The 20764-nt window shown below is 43.3% G+C and overlaps 1 protein-coding gene across 3 annotated transcripts in view; it reads right to left on the bottom strand.

Moving 5' to 3' along the window:
* Positions 1-20764, bottom strand: part of LOC148507865 (ligand of Numb protein X 2-like) — a 97869-nt gene that overhangs the window by 14268 nt on the left and 62837 nt on the right. For all 3 annotated transcript variants that reach the window (XM_088445509.1, XM_088445510.1, XM_088445511.1), the window contains exons 3-5: positions 10739-10938; positions 10448-10644; positions 1463-1837 (exon numbers count right to left, since the gene is read on the bottom strand). In XM_088445509.1, coding sequence (XP_088301635.1) covers positions 1463-1837; positions 10448-10644; positions 10739-10938 — 772 coding nt within the window. The remainder of the gene's footprint in view (positions 1-1462; positions 1838-10447; positions 10645-10738; positions 10939-20764) is intronic.

The following is a 20764-nucleotide window of genomic DNA, read 5'->3' as shown; positions in this document are numbered from 1 at the left end:
GTTGACAATTGTCTAATCTGATTTGTGTAAAAAAAAAAAACACACAACCAAACAAAAACTATACAGCAATATTATTGTAGTTGTGCTTTGCAAACATTCTTACTCTAACTGTAGCTATTAAGATGGGCAATTCAATTAGCAGCGATGGGCGCCAAGTGCCAGAGAAAGAGGCGGAACACCAGCACCTTGTGGCCTCCGACATTGCACATTTTATTATCACATAAAGGTGCCCCGGTAAATGTGTGATGTTGGGACTATATTTACACAGCCGCACATCGCCAGGAATTGAATTTCCCCCTTACAGGGGTATTCAGTATGGGAGCGATAACATCGTTTTTGCGTTAATATCGCACTTTTGACGTCATTATCGCAGGTTTGACTTTTACACCGTATTCAATTTCAAAGACTTATCGCAGTTTTGAAAAGTCTTTGATAAAAAAACGGGGATAACTTTTCACCATTGAACTGTGTCAAAAAAAGTTTTTAAAAAAATAGGGACACCCCAAAAAATTATTTAAAAAATTGGGGTGAAAAAAAAAAAATGGGAAAAAAATGTTTAACAATAGGGAAATAGGTTCAGGGCTATTCTGCAAGTATGCGGCAGGTGTTTTCTAGAATAGATTTATAGCGGCAGGTGCAGAAATGCAGAATTTTTAAAAACTTACTTTAGGGACATAAAAATATGCTAGTACCCATTTTTATGTACCCCAAATTTGATGGGACCACTTAAAAAAACGAAAAAAATAACCTAAGTGCTCTTCTGCATCACTTCTTCAATGTCGGAAAAAAACACCTGCTGCGGCTATTTAAATCCCCGACTTTCAATTAAAGGCTAAAACGGGGGTACCCATAGTGATCCCCCATGTTTTTACTACTTTAGGGGGGTCTTACAATTTTTTTAAGGAAAAATTCGTAACTTTACGCAAATCCAACTTCGGAGTTTCCCGTTTTCGTTAATTTTATATTGAAAACGGGTATAAGCCGGAGCCGCCCGATACTTTAACGCAGGTAAAAACTCCGATATGAAACGTTAACTTCGACAGTGAAGTTAACGTTTCATATTGAATACCCCTCTTAGAATCATCTAGTGTTCTTCCATTTTTATGCTTCTTTTCTACTATTATGTTTTTATTGATGTCCTCATTGCTATGTCTTTCTTATTTATGTATTTTTAACCTCTGATTTATAAACATTTTGTACTTCAATATGGTGTCTATTGTTCTTACATCACTGTACATCACGTAATAGACACTGGCATGACCAAGACTTGTAACACTAAAGCAAGTTTGTGGCCTACAGTGAGTGTTATACAGGCCAAGGATTGCTGTTGTCACAGAATATTTTTAATGTCTCCTTTACTAAAGTTCTAAATAGATATCAAATATCCAACTTTCTGTATGAAAAACACAGTGTAATATGACTTTCATTCAATACAGACATTGCCCAAAGTAAACTGTATTACCTGGATAATTTGTGCTGCCGTCTCTGGCGTCCCCTGTCTGAGATCATGTCCATTAATAGACAGGATCTTGTCGTTACACTTTAGCTTTCCATCCTTTGCAGCCAGACCGCCATCTAACAAATCCAGGACAAAGACCCCATGCTCCTCTGTCTTTCTGACTAGCTTGATCCCTAGAGGCTCAGAGCGATCCCGTTTCAGCAGAGTGACTTGGATCACTTCCTTGTTTAGGTTGGCTGTGGTGCTGCCCTCTGCACGCTGGGGCCTCTGAGAGAAGCCTTTCTCTTGCAGCACAGTGAGGTACAAGATGGAAGAAGGCTGCCGAAGCAAGGCGATGGCTTGACTGTGGGACACATTGCTAATGTTCATTCCATTGACCTGAAAAATTAACAATGGCAACTAGTATCAATCAGGCATATGTACCAATACAACATGTCAGAATGTCCATTTTAAAATTGTGTACATATAAATTCCTGAATAAAATCTATTATAATTATAACATGCTTGTGACAGCGCGGGGGACGCTGGGAGGGATCCGATTGGTTCCCTCTTACACAAGAATTGAAAAAAAAGCCCATAGGCCTCTATTGGGCAACACCATCTACAGATGGCATTGCCCACTGGGTCTAAGCTCCAGAAAGTAACGCATTCTGGAGCTTGGTACATATGGGGAACGCGGGCAAAATTCAGAAAACAGCAGTCTTCAGATTTTTGGTCGCATTTTCCCTTTAGTACATCCCGCCCTATAGGAGATCTAGCTACTGAGACTGAAAACTTGTATTTGCTTATATAAATGCACAACAGAGAAAATGTGGAAACTATTTATAAGGTTATTTTTCATAAAATTATGTGGAAACAGCAGTTTCTGCATAATTTTATGCAATCTTGTTATGTACTATTAGCACAATGCAGAAGATGTCACAGAATCTCCGGCAGAGTGCTAATTAGCACTGCAGATCGCAGTCTCCTTTATTAATAATGGGGACTACGATCTGACCCCTATATACCAAACTCTGAAAAGGGACGCTCTTTGGAGTTCGGCCTCATTAGTTTGTGTTAGGCCTATGGAGGCTCCAGGAGCAGGAGCGAGATATTCTGACCTCTCTCCCGCAGCCTGCGGTGGAAACGGACACTGTGCACATGCGCATGTCAGCTTCCCCCGGAGAAGCCTTTCACAAAAATGAAATACCTCTACATAATGCCTGGGATATAACTTGCATGGACAGGTTTTACTGAAACCAATGACCCCGCGAGTTTCCCATAGTACATATATATAGCAGGGATATTTTAATTTATTATTTGTACAGAGACCCCTTCAAGAGGAAAAATAATATTTTCTTTGTGAAATGCTACTGCAAGTAACTTTAATAGCCAGCAAAAGCCTAAATATATATAATTTGCAGGGTTGTAGTAAAGCATCCTAATCAAAATAATATCTTTTGAAGTTGAAGGCCCAGAGTACACACATTGTATCTAGGGCCTACTCAGAAGCCAAACAAACACACTGAAGGTTATATAAATACTAGGTTACTTTACATGCTGTGTAACTAGACACACCAGGAAAAGGTCATTGCCCCATAGAGCTTACAGTAAGCAGAGAGTGCTAGTCCTTTATAGCCACCAATTATAGAGAGACTACACAGTAAGCTAAGGCAGTAAGTGGATGTAACAGCAGCGCTGTGTATTCCATATGAATCTGAATATATATAGCAGGGATGTATCTGTGCACCGTACTGGGTGCTCACTTAACCCGCAACCTTCTTGTTCCCAACAATTGCATGGGCTTGGGTTTACTATATAAGAATGTTTATATGACCAAAGAGAGTTCAATTAAAAGTATTAAAAACAAGTTCATAATATCCTTGAATGTCAAAGGATCAGTGGCGGATCTACATTTTTGGAGTCCTGAAGCTTGAACTGTTATGGGGCCCCTTTGCATCCATCAACAATAGGGCAACATCCAACAAGGCCTTGCTGCCCTTGCAAGGACCTTGAGGCCCAAATGGCAGAGATATAGAAACCCCCAGAAAGGGATGAGAGACTGTAGACAGATAGAAATAGAAATCCACCATAAAGTGAAACACTGTAGATAGATATATAGATAGATGTAGAAACCCCCCAGAGAGAGATAGACTGTAGATAGATATAGGGGGGGGAGAGGAGAGAGAGAGAGAGAGAGAGAGAGAGAGAGAGAGAGAGAGAGAGAGACTGTAGATAGATATAGGGGGGGGAGAGGAGAGAGAGACTGTAGATAGATATAGGGGGGGAGAGAAGAGCGAGAGAGAGAGAGATGGACTGTAGACAGATATAAGGGGGGGAGAGAGAGAGAGAGACTGTAGATAGATAAGGGGGGGAGAGGAGAGAGAGAGAGAAAGAGATAGACTGTAGATAGATATGGGGGGAGAGGAGAGAGAGAGAGATGGACTGTAGATAGATATAAGGGGGGGAGAGGAGAGAGAGAGATCGACTGTAGATAGATATAAGGGGGGGAGAGAGAGAGACTGTAGATAGATATAGGGGGGGAGAGGAGAGAGAGAGAGACTGTAGATAGATATGGGGGGGAGAGGAGAACGAGAGAGAGAGAGATAGACTGTATATAGATATGGGGGGGAGAGGAGAGAGATGGACTGTAGATAGATATAAGGGGGGGAGAGAGAGAGAGACTGTAGATAGATATAGGGGGGGAGAGGAGAGAGAGACTGTAGATAGATATGGGGGGGAGGGAGAGAGAGAGAGAGAGAGACAGAGAGAGAGAGACTGACTGACTGACTGTAGATAGATCATATACAAACCCAAAACTTAATCACTTCCTCTTTAGGATCCCAGCTATTGATCCTCCTGAGTGGGATCTCTGGAATCCCCGAGTCAGGTCTGTCCCCCTTGCTGCCTGCTCCCACTTCTGAGCTGCATGCCATTTCCCATTCAGCTCAGCTTTCAGTTTGTGGTCAGCACTGCCGGGCCGACTTCTGGTAGATGGGACAGCACAAATGGAGATGGGAGCATCTAGTGGCACCTGGCAGTACTGCACTCAGCAGTGACACGGACAGCAGCTCTCTATTCTGCGCCTGGCTGGCTCATAAGAGCCATCCTCTGGTCGGAGCTGTAGATAGCATGTCTGCCGGCCAGCACTGATCAGGGGGGGTTCTGGGTACTCCGAAATCCCCCCTACATGCACTACTGTAGAGCATATTCTAAGGTCAATATTTAAGTACTTCAACCCATTGTCATGGTTCAATCACTAAAATAACCTTATTTTAATTACACACACTTAAAACACTCCATTGATTTTGTTGAAAAATTCACTCATTAAAAATGCTTCAGGTCCCCTCCAGGGATAGGGCCTCTGAAGCTTAAGCTTCATTAGTTTCACAGTAGATCCGCCTCTGCAAAGGATACATTTAGCTCCAATCCTGAAGGATAGAACTAATTTTAATGCAGGCTAAATAAGGTAAATCTTGCAGCTACACAGCAAATATATTACAAGGACCACAAATGCAAAATGAGGGAATATTAATTATATAGAGAAAAACCCTAAAGAGAAAATTGGTGTGAGACCAAGCTTTTTTGTGTTTAAGAAGCCCCATAGCCATAGTCCTGTCACCATAGCCATATCAAAATGTAACAGCAAGGTCCTGCAATGGAAAAATGCCTTATTACAACAAAGTAATCTTTCCTTTGCAAAATAAGTTAATATTTTTCTTTTAACTTTCTTTTATCTTAATCATTAAAATAATAGTATGATTGTAGGGGAAGCGATTGAGCGTACATTATAGCTTATAATTGTAAACGAATGTTAACCTAAAATGAAAATGGATGTGTAGGGCGGAGATGTTCAATATTCTATTTATATTTCATATACAAGTTACTGTTCCCCGTTATCAGCTATTGTTTGCACAAGGTGGTGAGAAGAGGCTGGGTGTAGTGTACGAGCGGGTCTGAATCAGGCCCACTATGCGATGTGGACGATACGTCGTTCCAATTTGCCTAAAATGACTTATTGTCTGATATATCGCCTAATGTGTACCCACCCTAACACTTTGGATCTAATGAGATTACAAGATTTTAACATATTTTCTCACTAGAACTCTGAACCTCTTTATGGTGACACAATGCATAACAGCTCTGGGCTAATGGATTCAATTAGGACTATGGCATTGGCACAGTGGGCCTGATTCAGACCCGCTCGCAAGCGGTTCGATGTTGCCCAAGTGCGCATGCGCACGCCGGAGGCGGCTCCGTTGTGCGCATGCGCGAGTTCCGAATAACGACAGCCAAGCCGTCGTTATGGGTCTCGCACCAAAGGGGGCGTGCTGTCGATGTTGATTGACAGCACGCCCCCTATGGTGGGCGTGCCGGGGGCATGGCTGCCCAGACGGAGGCGTTCCCATGGGAACGCCTACCGTCTGGGGCCGGCCCCACTGACATCATCTGATAGAGCCAAAAGCACTCCAGGGCTTGCCGCAGCAAGACCCTACCGCAAGGTCTCGTGGCAGATTTACATCAATCTTACCCAAGTGTGGTACTTGTTAGTTCCAGCCAGCTCTTCTATCTATCTGAAGGCTTAATAAAGGGTCATAGTTCTCAGAAACTGCATATGATAGGAGCACCCATGGACTGTGAACATAACCCCTATTCCATCATGTTTAAAATTATAATGCACCCACAGTTAAAATGCTTTAAACTACAGAGCCGGCCCTCTCCCGGCAACATAATGCAGTCGACCAAACATACCGAAACCTTCTGTATTATAAATTTACTGTAAACTGAGTCAAGGGACCTCCTAAATCAAGCAGGGACGAGCTGATCCGGTCACTGGACCTTTATTTAATATGGCATCATGTATACATTCAGACAATCGGGGCGATTGTCCAGGATAGCTCAAATGCAACCTGTTAGTGTAATTGGAAGATGACTACAGACAAGCTGGCAACAGCCATCTTCTAACCTTATTTTCCACTCTGCCCCATAATAATCTACTCGATTTTGAGGTACGTTATAGGGGATTGAGGCAGTTTTCCGCCCACTCAAGCTGTGATATTGCGCTTATTACCAGACGCTTGTGGCTATATAATAATAAAGAGTTAGACATGCATACACATTTAGAATAACTAGAGATAAGACTATACTTGCCTATTTTTGCAAAAGCATTTCAAGGAGATTGTGAAAGCAACACCTATGAGAGCGGCGTTAAAGTGGACGTGTACTGCTACACCTGAAATATTGATTAACAGCCAAATAGAAATGAGCCCCAAAGCAGTTAGTAAGATCTACTTGGTGATGAAAACACACTGATACTTTGCATAAAATGCATGTAGCCATAGGGATCATTGTGCCTTTTTGTATATAGCAGCTTCATAATGGGTTAAGGTACAATCAGGGACATTACTAGACTCTTCAGAGAGTCAGAGAGATTGCTACTATTTTAGGAAGTCTCCCTGACAATGAGGGAGAGTTGGCAAGTATGGATAAGACCGGGGATGGTTCTCAGGGTGCATGACTGAAAAACTAGTAATAGTGCAAATAAAGCATCAATTTTATTGATAATTAATTTTAGAGAGACCTGGGGGTATATTTACTAAAGGTCGACGTTTCGTCGTTTTTGCATTTCAGGCTCTAAATCAGACATGTACTCAGAGATGATTTTTGACTTTTTTTTTTAAACAATATTAAAAATCATCTGTTAGTACGTGTGTGATTTCGGGCTATATTTACTGAAAGTCGATGTAGGTAAATTTTAGGTCGATTTTGTATTTCAGGGTCTGAATCACACATTTACATAGAGATGATTTTTTTTTACATTGTTTTAAAAAAAAGATGTAAAAAGATCATCTGTTAGTAAAGGTGTAATTTAGATCCTGAGACACAAAAACGACCAAAAATCGACTCTTAGTAAATATACTCCCTGGCACCATATATTTTTGAAATTCACCACTGGTAAGGTCAATTGAGAAAAGTTCAAACCTAGGGCCTGATGCAGCAGCGTATGCAATCGCAATTACGCACGCAGATTGATCTATGGTTAAACACTGCGAATGCACCGCGCATGCGCTGCGAACGCACTGAGATTACGGACGCTCTGAGGAACCCACCGCAGAGTGAGTGACAGGCTGTAAGCGTTTGGGGGTGGTGATGACGCCAGGGCTGGACTGGCCCACAGGTGAAATCCCCGGTGGGACCCACTGCCTTCGGGCCCACCCCCCTCTTCTAGGAGTCAGGTTCTAGATCTCAAATTATAGATTGTTACTCTATAAGTTGGTGAGTTACCTAGTGGAGCAGGACCACTGATCAGCATGGGGGCTTGGTTCCCTTCTATAGAAACTATACCAAGAATTGCCTAATGGTTAGCCAAGCATCTGTGGTTGCTGGCCACACCCCCTCTGGTGGATAGCCAAAACCCTTAAGCATGGGTCCCTACCACTGCATTCCCCTGGTGGGCCCTTCATGCCCCAGTCCGACACTGGATGACGCCGCCTATCGGGTCCAAGCTTAGGAATTGTTTTGCTTTCCGGAGCTTTGTGCATATGGGAAATGTGGTCAAGCCTCAGAAAACAACATTTTTTGATATTTGACTGCATTTTTGGTGTTGATGAATCCTGTCCCACATATATATATCTGGTTATTTACATATTTTAGTGGGAGGGAGCATTGCTAAAATATTTCAAACAAACAAAAGTTATGTAAATAACAGTGAAATATAATGAAAGTGAGGGCAGATTTTTATGAAGTGACAGTGCTGGACTTAGAAGATAAGAGTACTAGGGGCCTATTCATCAACACTAAAATAACGTTTTTAAGGACATTTTCCTTAAATAACGTTATTTTGGTATTCATGTAGCCACTTAGCACAGGAGATATCACAGATATCTCCTTGCTAAGTTCCCCTGCGTTAATTTCCACACTCCCCATACATTAGTATGGAGATGTGGAAATTATGGTATTCATCAAATTCCGAAAATTATCAATTTTTGGAATTTGATGCAGTTACTATTCGCCACTGTGAGGTGGCGAATAGCAGGTGAAACTTACCTGTATCCAGGTGTGCAGGTCCCCCGACGAGTCCCTCCGGCGCTCTGCTCCGTCCTCAGGCTCCGGAGGCTGGTCTGTCATGTGTGCTCCCCAGCAGAGCACAAGAAAGTGTAGACAAAAAAAAAAAAGGTTTGTTTTCTTTTTCTAATCTGTCATGTGGTCTGCTGGGGAGCACACATGACAGACCAGCAGGACGGAGCCGGAGGCTGCTGCGCGGACAGGTAAGTCAGGGGGGGGGGGAAGGTGAGCGGAGGGGGGTGGGGGGGAAATCGGGGGGGGGTACGAAACGTAACGCATCTGTAGGCAGTGCTGCGCATGCGCTGGTTTTACACATGTAACAGCGCATGCGCAGCACTGATTCCAGATGCGATAAGGTAGTGTAGGCAGGGAAAAGTATCTATTTCCCGAAAAGCTGTCATCGCAAAAATCACAGCTTTTCGGAATAGATACTTATGGAGAGGTGGAATGATGAATTCCTCTTATAATTAGCTAGAACTCCATGAGAGTTCTAAAGCTAATTATCTCCAGAGAAGTTTTACGTTTAATGAATAGGCCCCCTAGTGTTTTACATACAGGAAGAAGTCACTGGAAATGTTTCAAGAAAAATAAACAAAATAAATAAGGAAAAAAACAAAGCAAATAAAAGCCTGATTAGAGAGGACTTACACATTTTTATAGGGTACCTTGTGTACAGTACAACCTTAAAAAAAAGCATCCGTTAGAGACCACAAAACAATGCAATAGAAATAAACATTGTATGCAAATGATTTGGCTTTTGAGTTTGGCTGCATACTGATCTGTGCCCTCTCTGGGTAGGCTTCCTTCATTCAGTTCCAATCATTTGGGGAGGTGTGATGTAGGAATGAGGTCATCGAGCAGCCTGTGCCCCACTATGGGTCCCTCACACAATTAATGGCTTATGCTGCAGCTCTTAGCTCTGGTGTATTAAGACCATGGGGCCTATTCATCATAACTTAAAATTTCTCTTGAGGTAATTAGGTTTAGAACTCGCATGGAGTTCTACCTAATTACCGGAGGAATTCCTCATTCTCCTCTCCATAACTATCCATTCTGAAAAGCTGTCATTTTTGCGATGTCAGCTTTTCAAGAAATAGATAGTTTTCCCTCTCTACACTAACTTAACGCAGCTGGAATCTGTGCTGTGCATGCGCTATTACATCCGTAAAACCAGTGCATGCGCAGCACTGCCTACAGCTGCGGTAACTTTGTGTGTTTTCTTAATTTTATGAATATGTCTAACAGCAGAAGTAGGGATGGCCATCGATGATTCAGAATCATCGATGGTGTATGGCCGATGTCCAATACTTTTACCATCAATGGCAGAGAACCAATGGTTCTCTCCCATCAATAAACGAGTGGGAGACAATTTTTTACTTTTTCTCTGGACAGGACTGAGCTTAGCCCCGCCCCCTGATCCAGACTAAGCCCCAACCCCTATTTTTGATTGACCTGTGGCCCGCCGTTCCCCACCGCAGCGGTGGCCATCGAGGGTTGCAAACAGTCGATGGTTCACCTTAGATGGTTTGTGTGCCATCGATGGCTACCACTGGTGGTCACCATCGATGGACACCCCTCCGATGACCATCCCTAAGTAGAAGACCCCTTTCAAACCAACTATGAGCAAGAGCAGTTACCAGCCAAGTGACGGGTACAGTAACTAATCCTAACAAACCTACTCTCAATGCAGTTTACTAGTCTAAGAAGAAAGGAGGGAAAGATGTTAAGGTAAATTGGTTAGAAAAGACATTGCATTTTCACTTAAAATCACATACATTTAATGTTTCCCTTAAAATATGGTAATTCAGTAAGATTCCATGTAACACGTTGGCATTATTTATTCACAGATAAATAAAATGTTCATTGGCAATAAGAAATAAGTTGTATAAAATTGTTTGGTATTTAAAGGTTAAAAAAGGATTGATTTTATGTGGCAGAACGCACCTCCAAAATGTGGTCCCCCGGCATAAGTCTGCCATCTGTGGCAATGATAGAGTCTTTGAGCATATCCTGTATCACAATATTCCCAAGTGGAGTATCTCTGCCCCCCACAATGCGCATTCCGAGCTCCTCTTCAGGGTCATCACGATGTATCTCTACTGTACTCGTCTCTGCAACCAGACTTATCCTATGAGTATGATCTGGCGGTGACAGGAAACAAAGTAGGACTAGTCAGACATGAACCACAGTTTTATAGAACTGTTGCACCAACCACTAACTTTATTTTAAGCTCACCATCATCATTTTCATCAAAGGCCGGGTTCACCAATCCTGGCTCTGATGTACCAAGAGCTACCACAGCAGCCAATGACGATTCTGCCAGGACCTCAGCGATGTCACTAGTTTGGGAGAGGTCAGTCTCACGTGAGTCTTTTCCTGAACAAATAGGGGCACTCTTCTCTCTTACTGCCCTGTACTTTCTGAAGCCTGTACATCTGACAAAAAGAAGCATGTTTATTACACTTTCGCTGGTTAGCATGGCCTTCCCGAAAAAACATGGTCTAGCAGTAACATAAACCTACATATGCGTTTGCAATATGCAAACACTGATCATAAAACCCAAGCTGTAGTGCAAAACAGTATGTGAAAAATATTTAACATTTATCTAAACCAGTGGTTCTCAAACTCGGTCCTCAGGATCCCACACAGTTCACTTTTTGCAGCTCACCCAGCAGGTGTACAGGTGTATTAATTACTCACTGACACATTTTAAAAGATCTACAGGTGCAGCTAACTATTTCACTAGTAATTAGGTGAGGAGACCTGCAAAACATGCATTGTTTGGGGTCCTGAGGACCGAGTTTGAGAACCTGTGATTTAAACGATGGTTGCTCAGAAAAGAGGCGCATAGTGCATTCAAAGGTGTTTGTGCAGCTTCTCTCTCTTTTTTTTTACATATCCAAAGCCTCAACCGTATAACCTGTAGTCATTTATATCATTATAATATAAGCAATGACAATAATGAATAGATCTTCAGATAGGTATATACATACAGGGAAAAAATTATCCCTAGGTGTGTGTCCATGGTTATATTCTGAGAGTCATTTCTAAAGGCCCCCATACACAGTGCGATATAGCAGCCGATCCGACGGATTAGAACGATATCGCTGCTATATCGTTCCGTGTGTGTGGTCATGATATCGGCCAGTGCGCGCTCCTGTGGGATCGTACATCGCTCCTCCAGCTCTTACTGCATGTTCAGTTAATCTGGGAAAGCAATGTACGATCCCGTGCAGTGCTATGTGGGTGGGGTGCCGGCATATCGGGCAGTCAGCCACCCGATCGATCAGTGTGTGGGGACCACCCGATATTCAGCCATCGGATCGGCCATCGCATCGCAAGGTGCATATCGCACCGTGTATGGGGCCCTTAAGAGGGCTACACAGCAGAGCCATCTATAGACAACATAATCAAGGAACCTATCAGAGACTGAAATCAATCTCTCTACAGCCTTCCATCCAGAAGCCCCACCTTATATGTCGGAACCTATCAAATGTCATTACAACATCTAAAAAATTCCAAAAGATTATTTCTACCACTGTGCTCCTGTACGCAATTTTATATGGTGGTCCTACTAGTGTTCATAAGTGATCTGTAAACTTTTTCCATGCTGTCAGTACAATTCTCCACCCCTTTAGGTATAGACTCCGATATTACCTGTAAAGCGCTGCGGAATATAAATAATTGGTAATAAATAAATATCATGGCTGCCTAGAAGTTCTTTATTATAGGTTGCCAACCATAGGATTAATTTAAAATGGAAACATATAAAAGACTATGTACTTTTATTTTTTCTTATTTTATATTAGTTTGTGGAATATACTATTTAATTCCATGTTATGATTCTGTCTCCCAACTGAAACAGTGACTTATCGGACCAGGTACATGTTGCCAGCCCTCCAGGGTCCAATTATCAACATCACAAGCCCAGGTGAGGTGCTGTGTCTAGTGTCATAGCGTTAACAGGGGTAGTATTCCCGCTAAGCTGTTTTAGCGGGGCGCTGCACCCTGCCCGAATTGAAAGCGCTAAAATGTGCCCTGCCCCTATGGTGGTGCCCCTCTGAAATCAGGTGAAACAATCACAGGCAAGTTAATAGATACCGTGCGCATGTGCAGCATCTATTCACACAGCGTGGAGAGCATGGGGCAGCCCAGCATCTCCGTGAGTGCTGGGCACACTCCCTACAGTGATGAAAAGGGGGACATGACTCAAAGCCACACTCCCTTTTGAGTGACCACACCCCTTTTCCAGGCTCACTCAGACGTGCCCTTCTTAGATAGCCTCCTTGCTTAGGGGTACTTTGGTGGATCTTCTGCTCCCATTTCTCATGGAAGCTAAAGAACACTGCACTGACCTGCTGGATATGTGTCTGGTGCCTCCTGCATTGAATGTGGATGTGATTTGAGCCAGTGCAGCTTGTCTGTTACCACGGACAATTCTGGCCAGATGCCGCTGGTCACGATCATTAAGCACCAGTGGTCGGCCAATGCTATGCCCACAGCAGGTGCTAATGCCTTCTATGAGGTATTCCTGTTACACACATGGCACCGTAGATCGAGGAATGTAGAATGTCCGCACAACTAGTTTGGAAATAATTCACGTCGCCTTAAGCCTAGTCAGTGTTAAAACTGAATTACAAGATGTCAGATTACAAGTGATGCAGGTCTGGGCATTTCCAAGATACAGTATAGTGAGGCCACCTACATTACCTAATAATACTGCTATCCCATGACTTTTGGGTCAGATTCATGCACCTATTTGTACACTCACATCCATAAGGAGATTTTGTGACAATATAATTTAAATGAGAAAGAGGTGTAGAAGGTGCACTTAGGGCAGAGGTGGGGAACCTTTTTTCCACCGAGGGCCATTTTGATATATATATAACATTATTTGTGGGCCTGGTGCAGGCCACGCCCCCTCCGCTTAACGTCACACAGGGTTAGGGTCACAATCGCCGGTGATTACAGAAATGCCCGGACCATCCTGAGGATGCTCCGGGGAGCTGTAAGGGAAGCTGTGTGACCATATGAAGCATCTTAAGGACACTCCAGGAGGCACTGCTGCATAGATTCTGGCTGCAGGGTGCCATTCTAAGCACCCTGCTAGCCAGATGAGGCTAGCAGAAAAAAGCTCAGAGGGCCAGACCAAATGATTCCGAGGGCCTTATACGGCCCCCGGGCCTGAGGTTCCCCATCCCTGACAGGGGATGGTTTTCACCATTTTGCAGGATACATGTAATAAAGGCATCTCCTAACTCTCAAGATTCATTTTAAACGTAACATTAAACATAAATGAAGCTGAAGCGAGCAGTAGTGTAAGAGAAAATAAAAAGTGTAAAAATTTTCAGTGTTTCCTTGTACACATTTACGGGTGGAACGACAGTTAGATTTATGCTCTAACAGGGACACTGGCACGCACCTTGGTGGACAAATAGATGCACTTGCATAAAGAACCATGGTGGGTGTATTGGCAGACCCTATAGTTGGTATAGGTGGCAGCGTGTGTGATGGAGTTTAGTCCACGCAATAGATAACATAACCAGGTCATGGGCACGTCTTTCTAGTATGGAGGACGGAGCTTATGACACGCGTTAAGGGCACGCACGATCACACAAGGTCCTGTTTCCAGCAGTCCGGAGTCCTAGCACTGGACATGGACAGCGCAGAGTGTTCTCCTAAAGGTGCCGACACACATACTGACTTGATCCCAATCAGCCAATGTACACGATTTCCCCTGAACTCTCCTTGAACTCTCCCCAGGCAGTCGTGGTCACGATTTGGAGTTAAAAATGTCCAATCTGACTTAAGATCTATCCTGCAGCCAGTGCATTGTATCCCAGATTGGCTAATCTGCCCTACAGCACAGCAGATCTGAAGATGCGATGTACGACGAGCGGGGACATGCATTGGCATCGTGATCAAGAGTAGAAACTCACGATTTGGCCTTTTTTTACATGATCTGTCGTCACGATTCGTCAAAATCGGACAAATTGGATGAAAAGTCGGTATGTGTGTGGGCACCTTAACAGGGTTCACATTTAATCAGTTGTTAAATGAGCATCAAGGTCTTATATTTTATTTTTGTACAATATTAACATTCTTCATAATGACTTGTATTTTAATGGTTGGCTGCACGTCATAAATTCACTTTACAAACTTTGATTATATGTAAGCAACATTTCCACAAAACTAATGTAACATGGATGCGCAGTTCACAAATGGAGGAGGCGGTCACATAGGGTGCCGCCAGGGCTTGCCCTGGACTTAACAACCAGACCGATAGTGTGTGTCTATAAAGGGTGCAGAGTGTGATACGAACAGGCACTTTAGTCAAGGGGGGCCTGCTCCGTACACCCTGCACCCTCTTACTGTACTTGGTTAAAGGTTTGCCGGCAGCGACATATGCCCATCAACGTCTTTGGAAATATGGTGTCGGCACAGAAGATAGCAAAGACTCTGGCATTTTTGGCAGAGGCTTTGCCATAATCTTCTGCACAGGCACCATATTCGAGAGGGAATCGGTATGTTACACCGCCGGACCTTAACCCGGCGGATGAAATACCAACTCCGGAAGGCCGGCAGATGGAGAGTAAGTATTAACCCTAACCCTCCCCTCTCCCCCCCTAACCCTAACACACCCTTAGTGGTGTCTAACCCTAAACTCCCCCCTAGTGCCTAAGCCTAACCTTCCCCAAGGGTGCCTAAACCTAACCCCCCCTCCACACACCCAAAACCTAACCCTCCCGGGGTGGTGCCTAACCTCCCCACGGGGGTGCCTGATGCCAACCCCCCCTTTCCCTAGCCTAACCCTAACTATCTCGGGAGGGTGCCTAACCCTAAGTCCTCTTGGGAGTCCCTAAACCTAACCCCCCCCCCCGTGGCTAACGGCTCCCGACGCCCGGCTTACCTACGTTTGGTATGCCAGGCGTCTGTATTTCGGCGTGGGGCTAATGATAGGCATCGGTATTTAGACGACTATCATTAGTCCCATGCCGGGCTTTGACTGTCGGGAAGCATTTCGACCGCCGGCTTCCTGACTACATCCCTTTGAGGGGACACAAATACAACACAATCGGCAGCCAGGTAACCAGAGAAAGGGGAAGGGGGATATAGAACCCACAGAAAAAATTTTTAAATGGGCATAATTTTCTAAGCTTCTGGTCTAAAAAAAATTTTTGGGTGAAAAATAAGTTTAGAATTCAAAAATATTTTAAAAAAATTAAACTAAATTGCCTATGCACATTTTTTTTGCAATTTATTTTGGAAGTTAGATTTATAAAAGTTATAATTAGTGAAGTAATATTAGTTGTGTATCATACAGGTGTGGCTAATAATTTAATAAATAACGAGATAGTACTTCTAAAAAATAAACCATACTGTGGGCTCTATTTACTACAATCCGCATATTGAATGCGGATTGTAGTGTGATATTACCGAGTGAATTCGCTTTGCGAATTCAGGCAATATCACAGGGATTTACTATAAATCCCTTGCAGGGACAGAGCTTGCGATAAAGCTCTGTCCCTGCGGATCCCATCCGCACTCTAATCGCGGTATTTTCGGAAAAAATACCGCGACTAAGAGCCCGCGCATGCGCCGGGTGACCACCGCTACTACCCCCCCACCGACGCTAAGCCCCGCCCCCCGCGATCGCGGACCCCCGCGACTCCCCCTCCCTTCATTACACTTACCTGCATCCTCCTGGCCTCCGGTGATCTTCTCCGGGCTTCCCGATCAGGTGATCTCCCATACTGCACTGGGGCCCGATCACCTGATGACCGGGCCCCAGTGTACTATGGGAGACCAGCTGACCGGAGAGGAGCCATCACCGGAGGCCCGATCACCGGTCCCTGGATTCAGGTAAGTGAAAAAAAAAATGTTTAATTTTTTTTTTTCATTTTTTTACAGTAATCAGCTTGCGGTCTGCTTAGACCACACAGCTGATTACTGGTACCGGCTCCCGCCTCTGCTCTCCCAGTTAGAGCAGAGTGGGAGCCCGGTAACTGGGGGAGACCCTAGATAACGCCACCTCCAGGTGGCGTTATTATCACAGGGCTTCCCCCGGTATTTTTTTACAATTTATTTTTAGTAACTTAGGTCGGATCACATTTCCCATTACAATTATGGGAAATGCGATCTGCTTTACTAAAAATAAGTGATACTAGGGGTTAGAGTAGAATTTTACTAATTCTACTCCAATTGCCCTATAGTAACTACAGGTGAAACTAAAATAATGTGAAAAGGGTGTGAAAACACCCTTTTTCACTTTATTTTAGTAAAAATAATGTTAATAAATAGAGCCCTGTGTGAGTTAAAAGGGAGTGGGGGAACATTGACCTGGGACTATCCCAAAACGGTTTTACTATTTCACAGAAAGTTTGCGGTCCCACAACATTCAAAGAAGTTGTGCTTTTCACGTGCGTTGTAAACAAGCATATTTCAAAAGTAGAGCACGTGTTAACTTAAAATTTTTATTTAAATTGAACAAAACGCCCACCGAATCTTTCCATATGCTAACCGAGGCTTACGGGGTAGATCGTATGTCACGTGCTTTTGAGTGGAACAAAAGATTTAGTGACAGTCGTGAGAATGTCGAAGATGATGAAGGTCCCGGAAGGCCTTGCAGAAAAACAAATGAAAATGTGGAAAAGATTGAGAAAATTGTTCGACTTGACTGTTGACTCAACATCCGAATGATAGCAGAAATGGCAAACATCGACGAAGAAACTGTCAGACAGGTTTTGCATCAAATAAACACACAGGTTTTGCATCAAGATCTTAACATGATAAAAGTTTGTGCTAGGATGGTTCCAAAGCTTCTCACTGCTGAGCAGAAAGAAAGTAGAGAGCGAATTTTGTACAGACATTTTGTAACACATTTCTTAGATAAAGTTATTGCATGTTATGAAACATGGATCATCCAGTAGGATCCTGAGACAAAACGCCAGTCCAATCACTGGAAAACACCATCATCACCAAGAATGAAGAAAGCACAACAAAACAAAGCCAAATTCATAGTCATATTAATTGTTTTCTTTGATATCAAGGGTGTTATTTTGGAAATCTGGATACCAGAAGGTGCCAATGCATGAACATTACTACAAAAATGTTCTAGCAACATTGCAGGAAAGAATCAGAAAAAATAGGCCAGAGCTATGGAAAAATGGTTTCATCCTCCATCAGGACAATGCACCGAGAAACAGATTGCAGTGCTAGAACACCCTCCATACCTAGCACCGTGTGACTTCTTTCTTTCTATAAAGTCACATTTGTACTCAAGAGAACCCGTTTTGCATCAGTTACTGAGGTAAAGAAGAAAACAACAGAGCTGTTGAGGCAGCTGACAGATAATGAGCTACAGCATGGCTCTGACAAATGGAAAATAAGATCGCAGCAGTGTGTGGATGCAGAGGGGGAATACATAGAAGGGGAACGGAGTTCAAATGTACTTAATATAATTCAACATAAATTATAGCATCAGTCTCGTTATTTAAAAGCCACATCTCGTACAGTGCACTCTGCAGGTAGCATACAGAAACATCTATAAATTACTCATTAGAAGCTACACATGGACTCTGCTTTTTCCAAATGAACAGTTTTGAGGTCAACAACAAGCGTGTCATACATAGCACGATGCCATTCTCTGAAACAAGTGTAATATTTACAGAGCTGTCCCCAGTGTGGTCAGGGTAATTATTAATCAGGAACATGGATTATAGCAGACACCCTTGATCTTCACGTTCTAGTAGCTGGTGCTACATACCACAAAATGTAAAGATTTTGAACTTTGATACCTGTATTACAAAAACTTAAGTTTAAACAAACATTCACAATGCTATAGAGTAAGTTTATGGCAGCTTTTTATACTCCTATTATTCATACTTCAGTAGCATTTTAAATCTGAATATCGTTGAGAAATGTTGCTTTCCTCACAGAATCTAATTGCATTTACCCCTATGTACTAGTAACCTATACAGTATTACATAAAGCTTCAATAAGTCAGTGGCGTAGCAATGGCCCCCGCAGACCCTGCAGTGGTTTGGGGGCACCAGCAGGGCCGGATTAAGGGGGGGGGGTGCAGGCTCCCCTGTCTCAGTGGTCAGAGCACTCAGCACATTGCTCCACTGTGACTGCAGTACCGAGAGCCCGTAATCCTCCAGTCTTCACAAATCTGTGGCCCCATCAGCCTCCCAGATGTGTCTCCTGCAGTGCACTCTGGGGGATGTAGTCCTTTCATTTACTGCTGCCATTAGCTGTTGTCTCCCAGAACTACAATTCCCATCATCCCCCGCATCTGGCCTCCCTCATCTTGGCTTGTGATTGCAATCCTCTCAAATTGTGAGTACATGTTTGTGACATAACTTTTATTTGTGCTTGCAGAATATATGTATGGGGGCGGGGGCGCCAGAAACATTTTTTGGCAGGGGGAAGCAAAGTTTATGGTTACGCCACTGCAATCTGTAGTCGAAAAAAACCATCAGAATCATTCAAAGTGAGAACTTTCCACCTCCAGATAACCCAATATCTTCGTTTGTATGACCCATCCTGAACATTTTGCCTTGATAGTTTTTCTATTTTTATTTCCTCCTTTTGTACTTTTCCATTACATCTTTAACATCAGGCAAAACTGTTTATTTATACCACTTTCAGACAGAAAATGTAAAAAAAAAATCAGAGTTTTCCTGACTTTTGCGTACCGGGTAGTTTTGCCATTCTCTGTCTGTACCCCCTGCAGACAGAAGAGCAAATTTCCGGGTCAAAAAATTCAACACGGTAATTTGCTGATTTACACGTGTATTTCTTTTGTCTGAAAGGGTCAACTCGGGACTAAATTCCCGTATCTCCGACCCTGGTAAATTCCTGGGTCGAAGTCCCGGGAATTTAGACACGGGATGACCCTTTCAGACAGAAAAAGGTCCCGTGTAAATCACCAAATTACCGGGTTGAAATGTTTAACCCGGTAATTTGGATTTCTGTCTGAAAGGTGTATAAATTACTCTAGGACAGGTCTCAAAGCCAGTGTTTGCATATAATTTCAAGTCTGAAAAGCACAGGGATGGGAAAACTGTTAATCTAGAAAGAAAAAAGCAACAGGTTTACTAAAAATTTGGTAGATGAACAAGACAAAACATTACTGGGACGAAAACACCTGTCTGAATTGCAAGATTGATCAACCTGGCCTAATGAGGCACTCCCATGGTAGGCAGTTACCCGATCATGTAATAGTGTGATTGGGGAGGATTCCATTTTATTTAAAAAGTCATCAGATTATAGATAGTCACTTTATAGATATGGTGCATACGCACGGTCCAACTTGCTCGATCATCGATATCGTTGAACGATTTTTTCTATTTTAAAAATGAACGATATCGTTGAATGATTTCATCAACGATGAACGATATCTGACAGCATTTAAATGATGAAGAATTCATAGACAAAGAGCAAGTTGGCCTGCATGTATGGTCGACCTCTGATATTGTTATCGTCCATACAGCTATGCGCATCGTTGGTCGTTCAGTGCAAAAAAGTCAACGATATGACTGATCGAACAATAAACTATATCGATATCTTTCATATCGTCCTGCAAAGTTGGACCGTGTGTACGCACCATAAGGAGATAAACATGAGATGGAAGTACAACTTACAAGGTGAAGATTTAGAAAAGCTCAGATTTAAGCAATAGTAAAACACTGGAAACTATTCCGAAAGTTTTTATTACATGGGTTTGCACTTTGCACTATTGCAGGTCCTACAGGGTTTGTTCACATATACTTGCACTTTTTCCAATCCTGGTAGTGTGCAATAAAGTATAAGCAGCAGCTCAGGTCATAACATAATAAAAGAGATCCAACTAATTACATTCATTTCTAAACAGGAGAAATCTTTGTAGTATCTATAGATACCCAGAAATATAAATTAAATGTCATGGGTGTTTTAGTCTACACTGTAAGGCAGCGGTTATCAACCGCTATGTGTGTGCCGCGGGCGGTTGTGAAATGTGCCGTGGCAGTCAGAGCCGCCGGGCACATTATACATTACTGTGGCCGGCCTGGGCTACCGCTGGGCTCCTCTGGGAGGCTCAGGCACGCCCAGGCCATCACCTTCCTAGATGCGGCGGCGTGACATCACAGGTCACGGATGCCGCGTTGCCTGCCAGGTCGCCCTGCACCAGTGACCGAGATAGCCCTTCCCGTCCGCCCATGTAATATGGTTTTTTCATAGGTCGCGCACACCGCATCACCGGATGGTGTGCCTCTG

Source organism: Taudactylus pleione, unplaced genomic scaffold (genome assembly GCF_031769625.1).
Source record: "Taudactylus pleione unplaced genomic scaffold, aTauple2 ptg000381l, whole genome shotgun sequence".
NCBI classification, from domain to species: Eukaryota; Metazoa; Chordata; class Amphibia; order Anura; family Myobatrachidae; genus Taudactylus; species Taudactylus pleione.
Note: the sequence above shows the minus strand (reverse complement) of the source record. Positions and strands in the feature narration are given on the sequence as shown.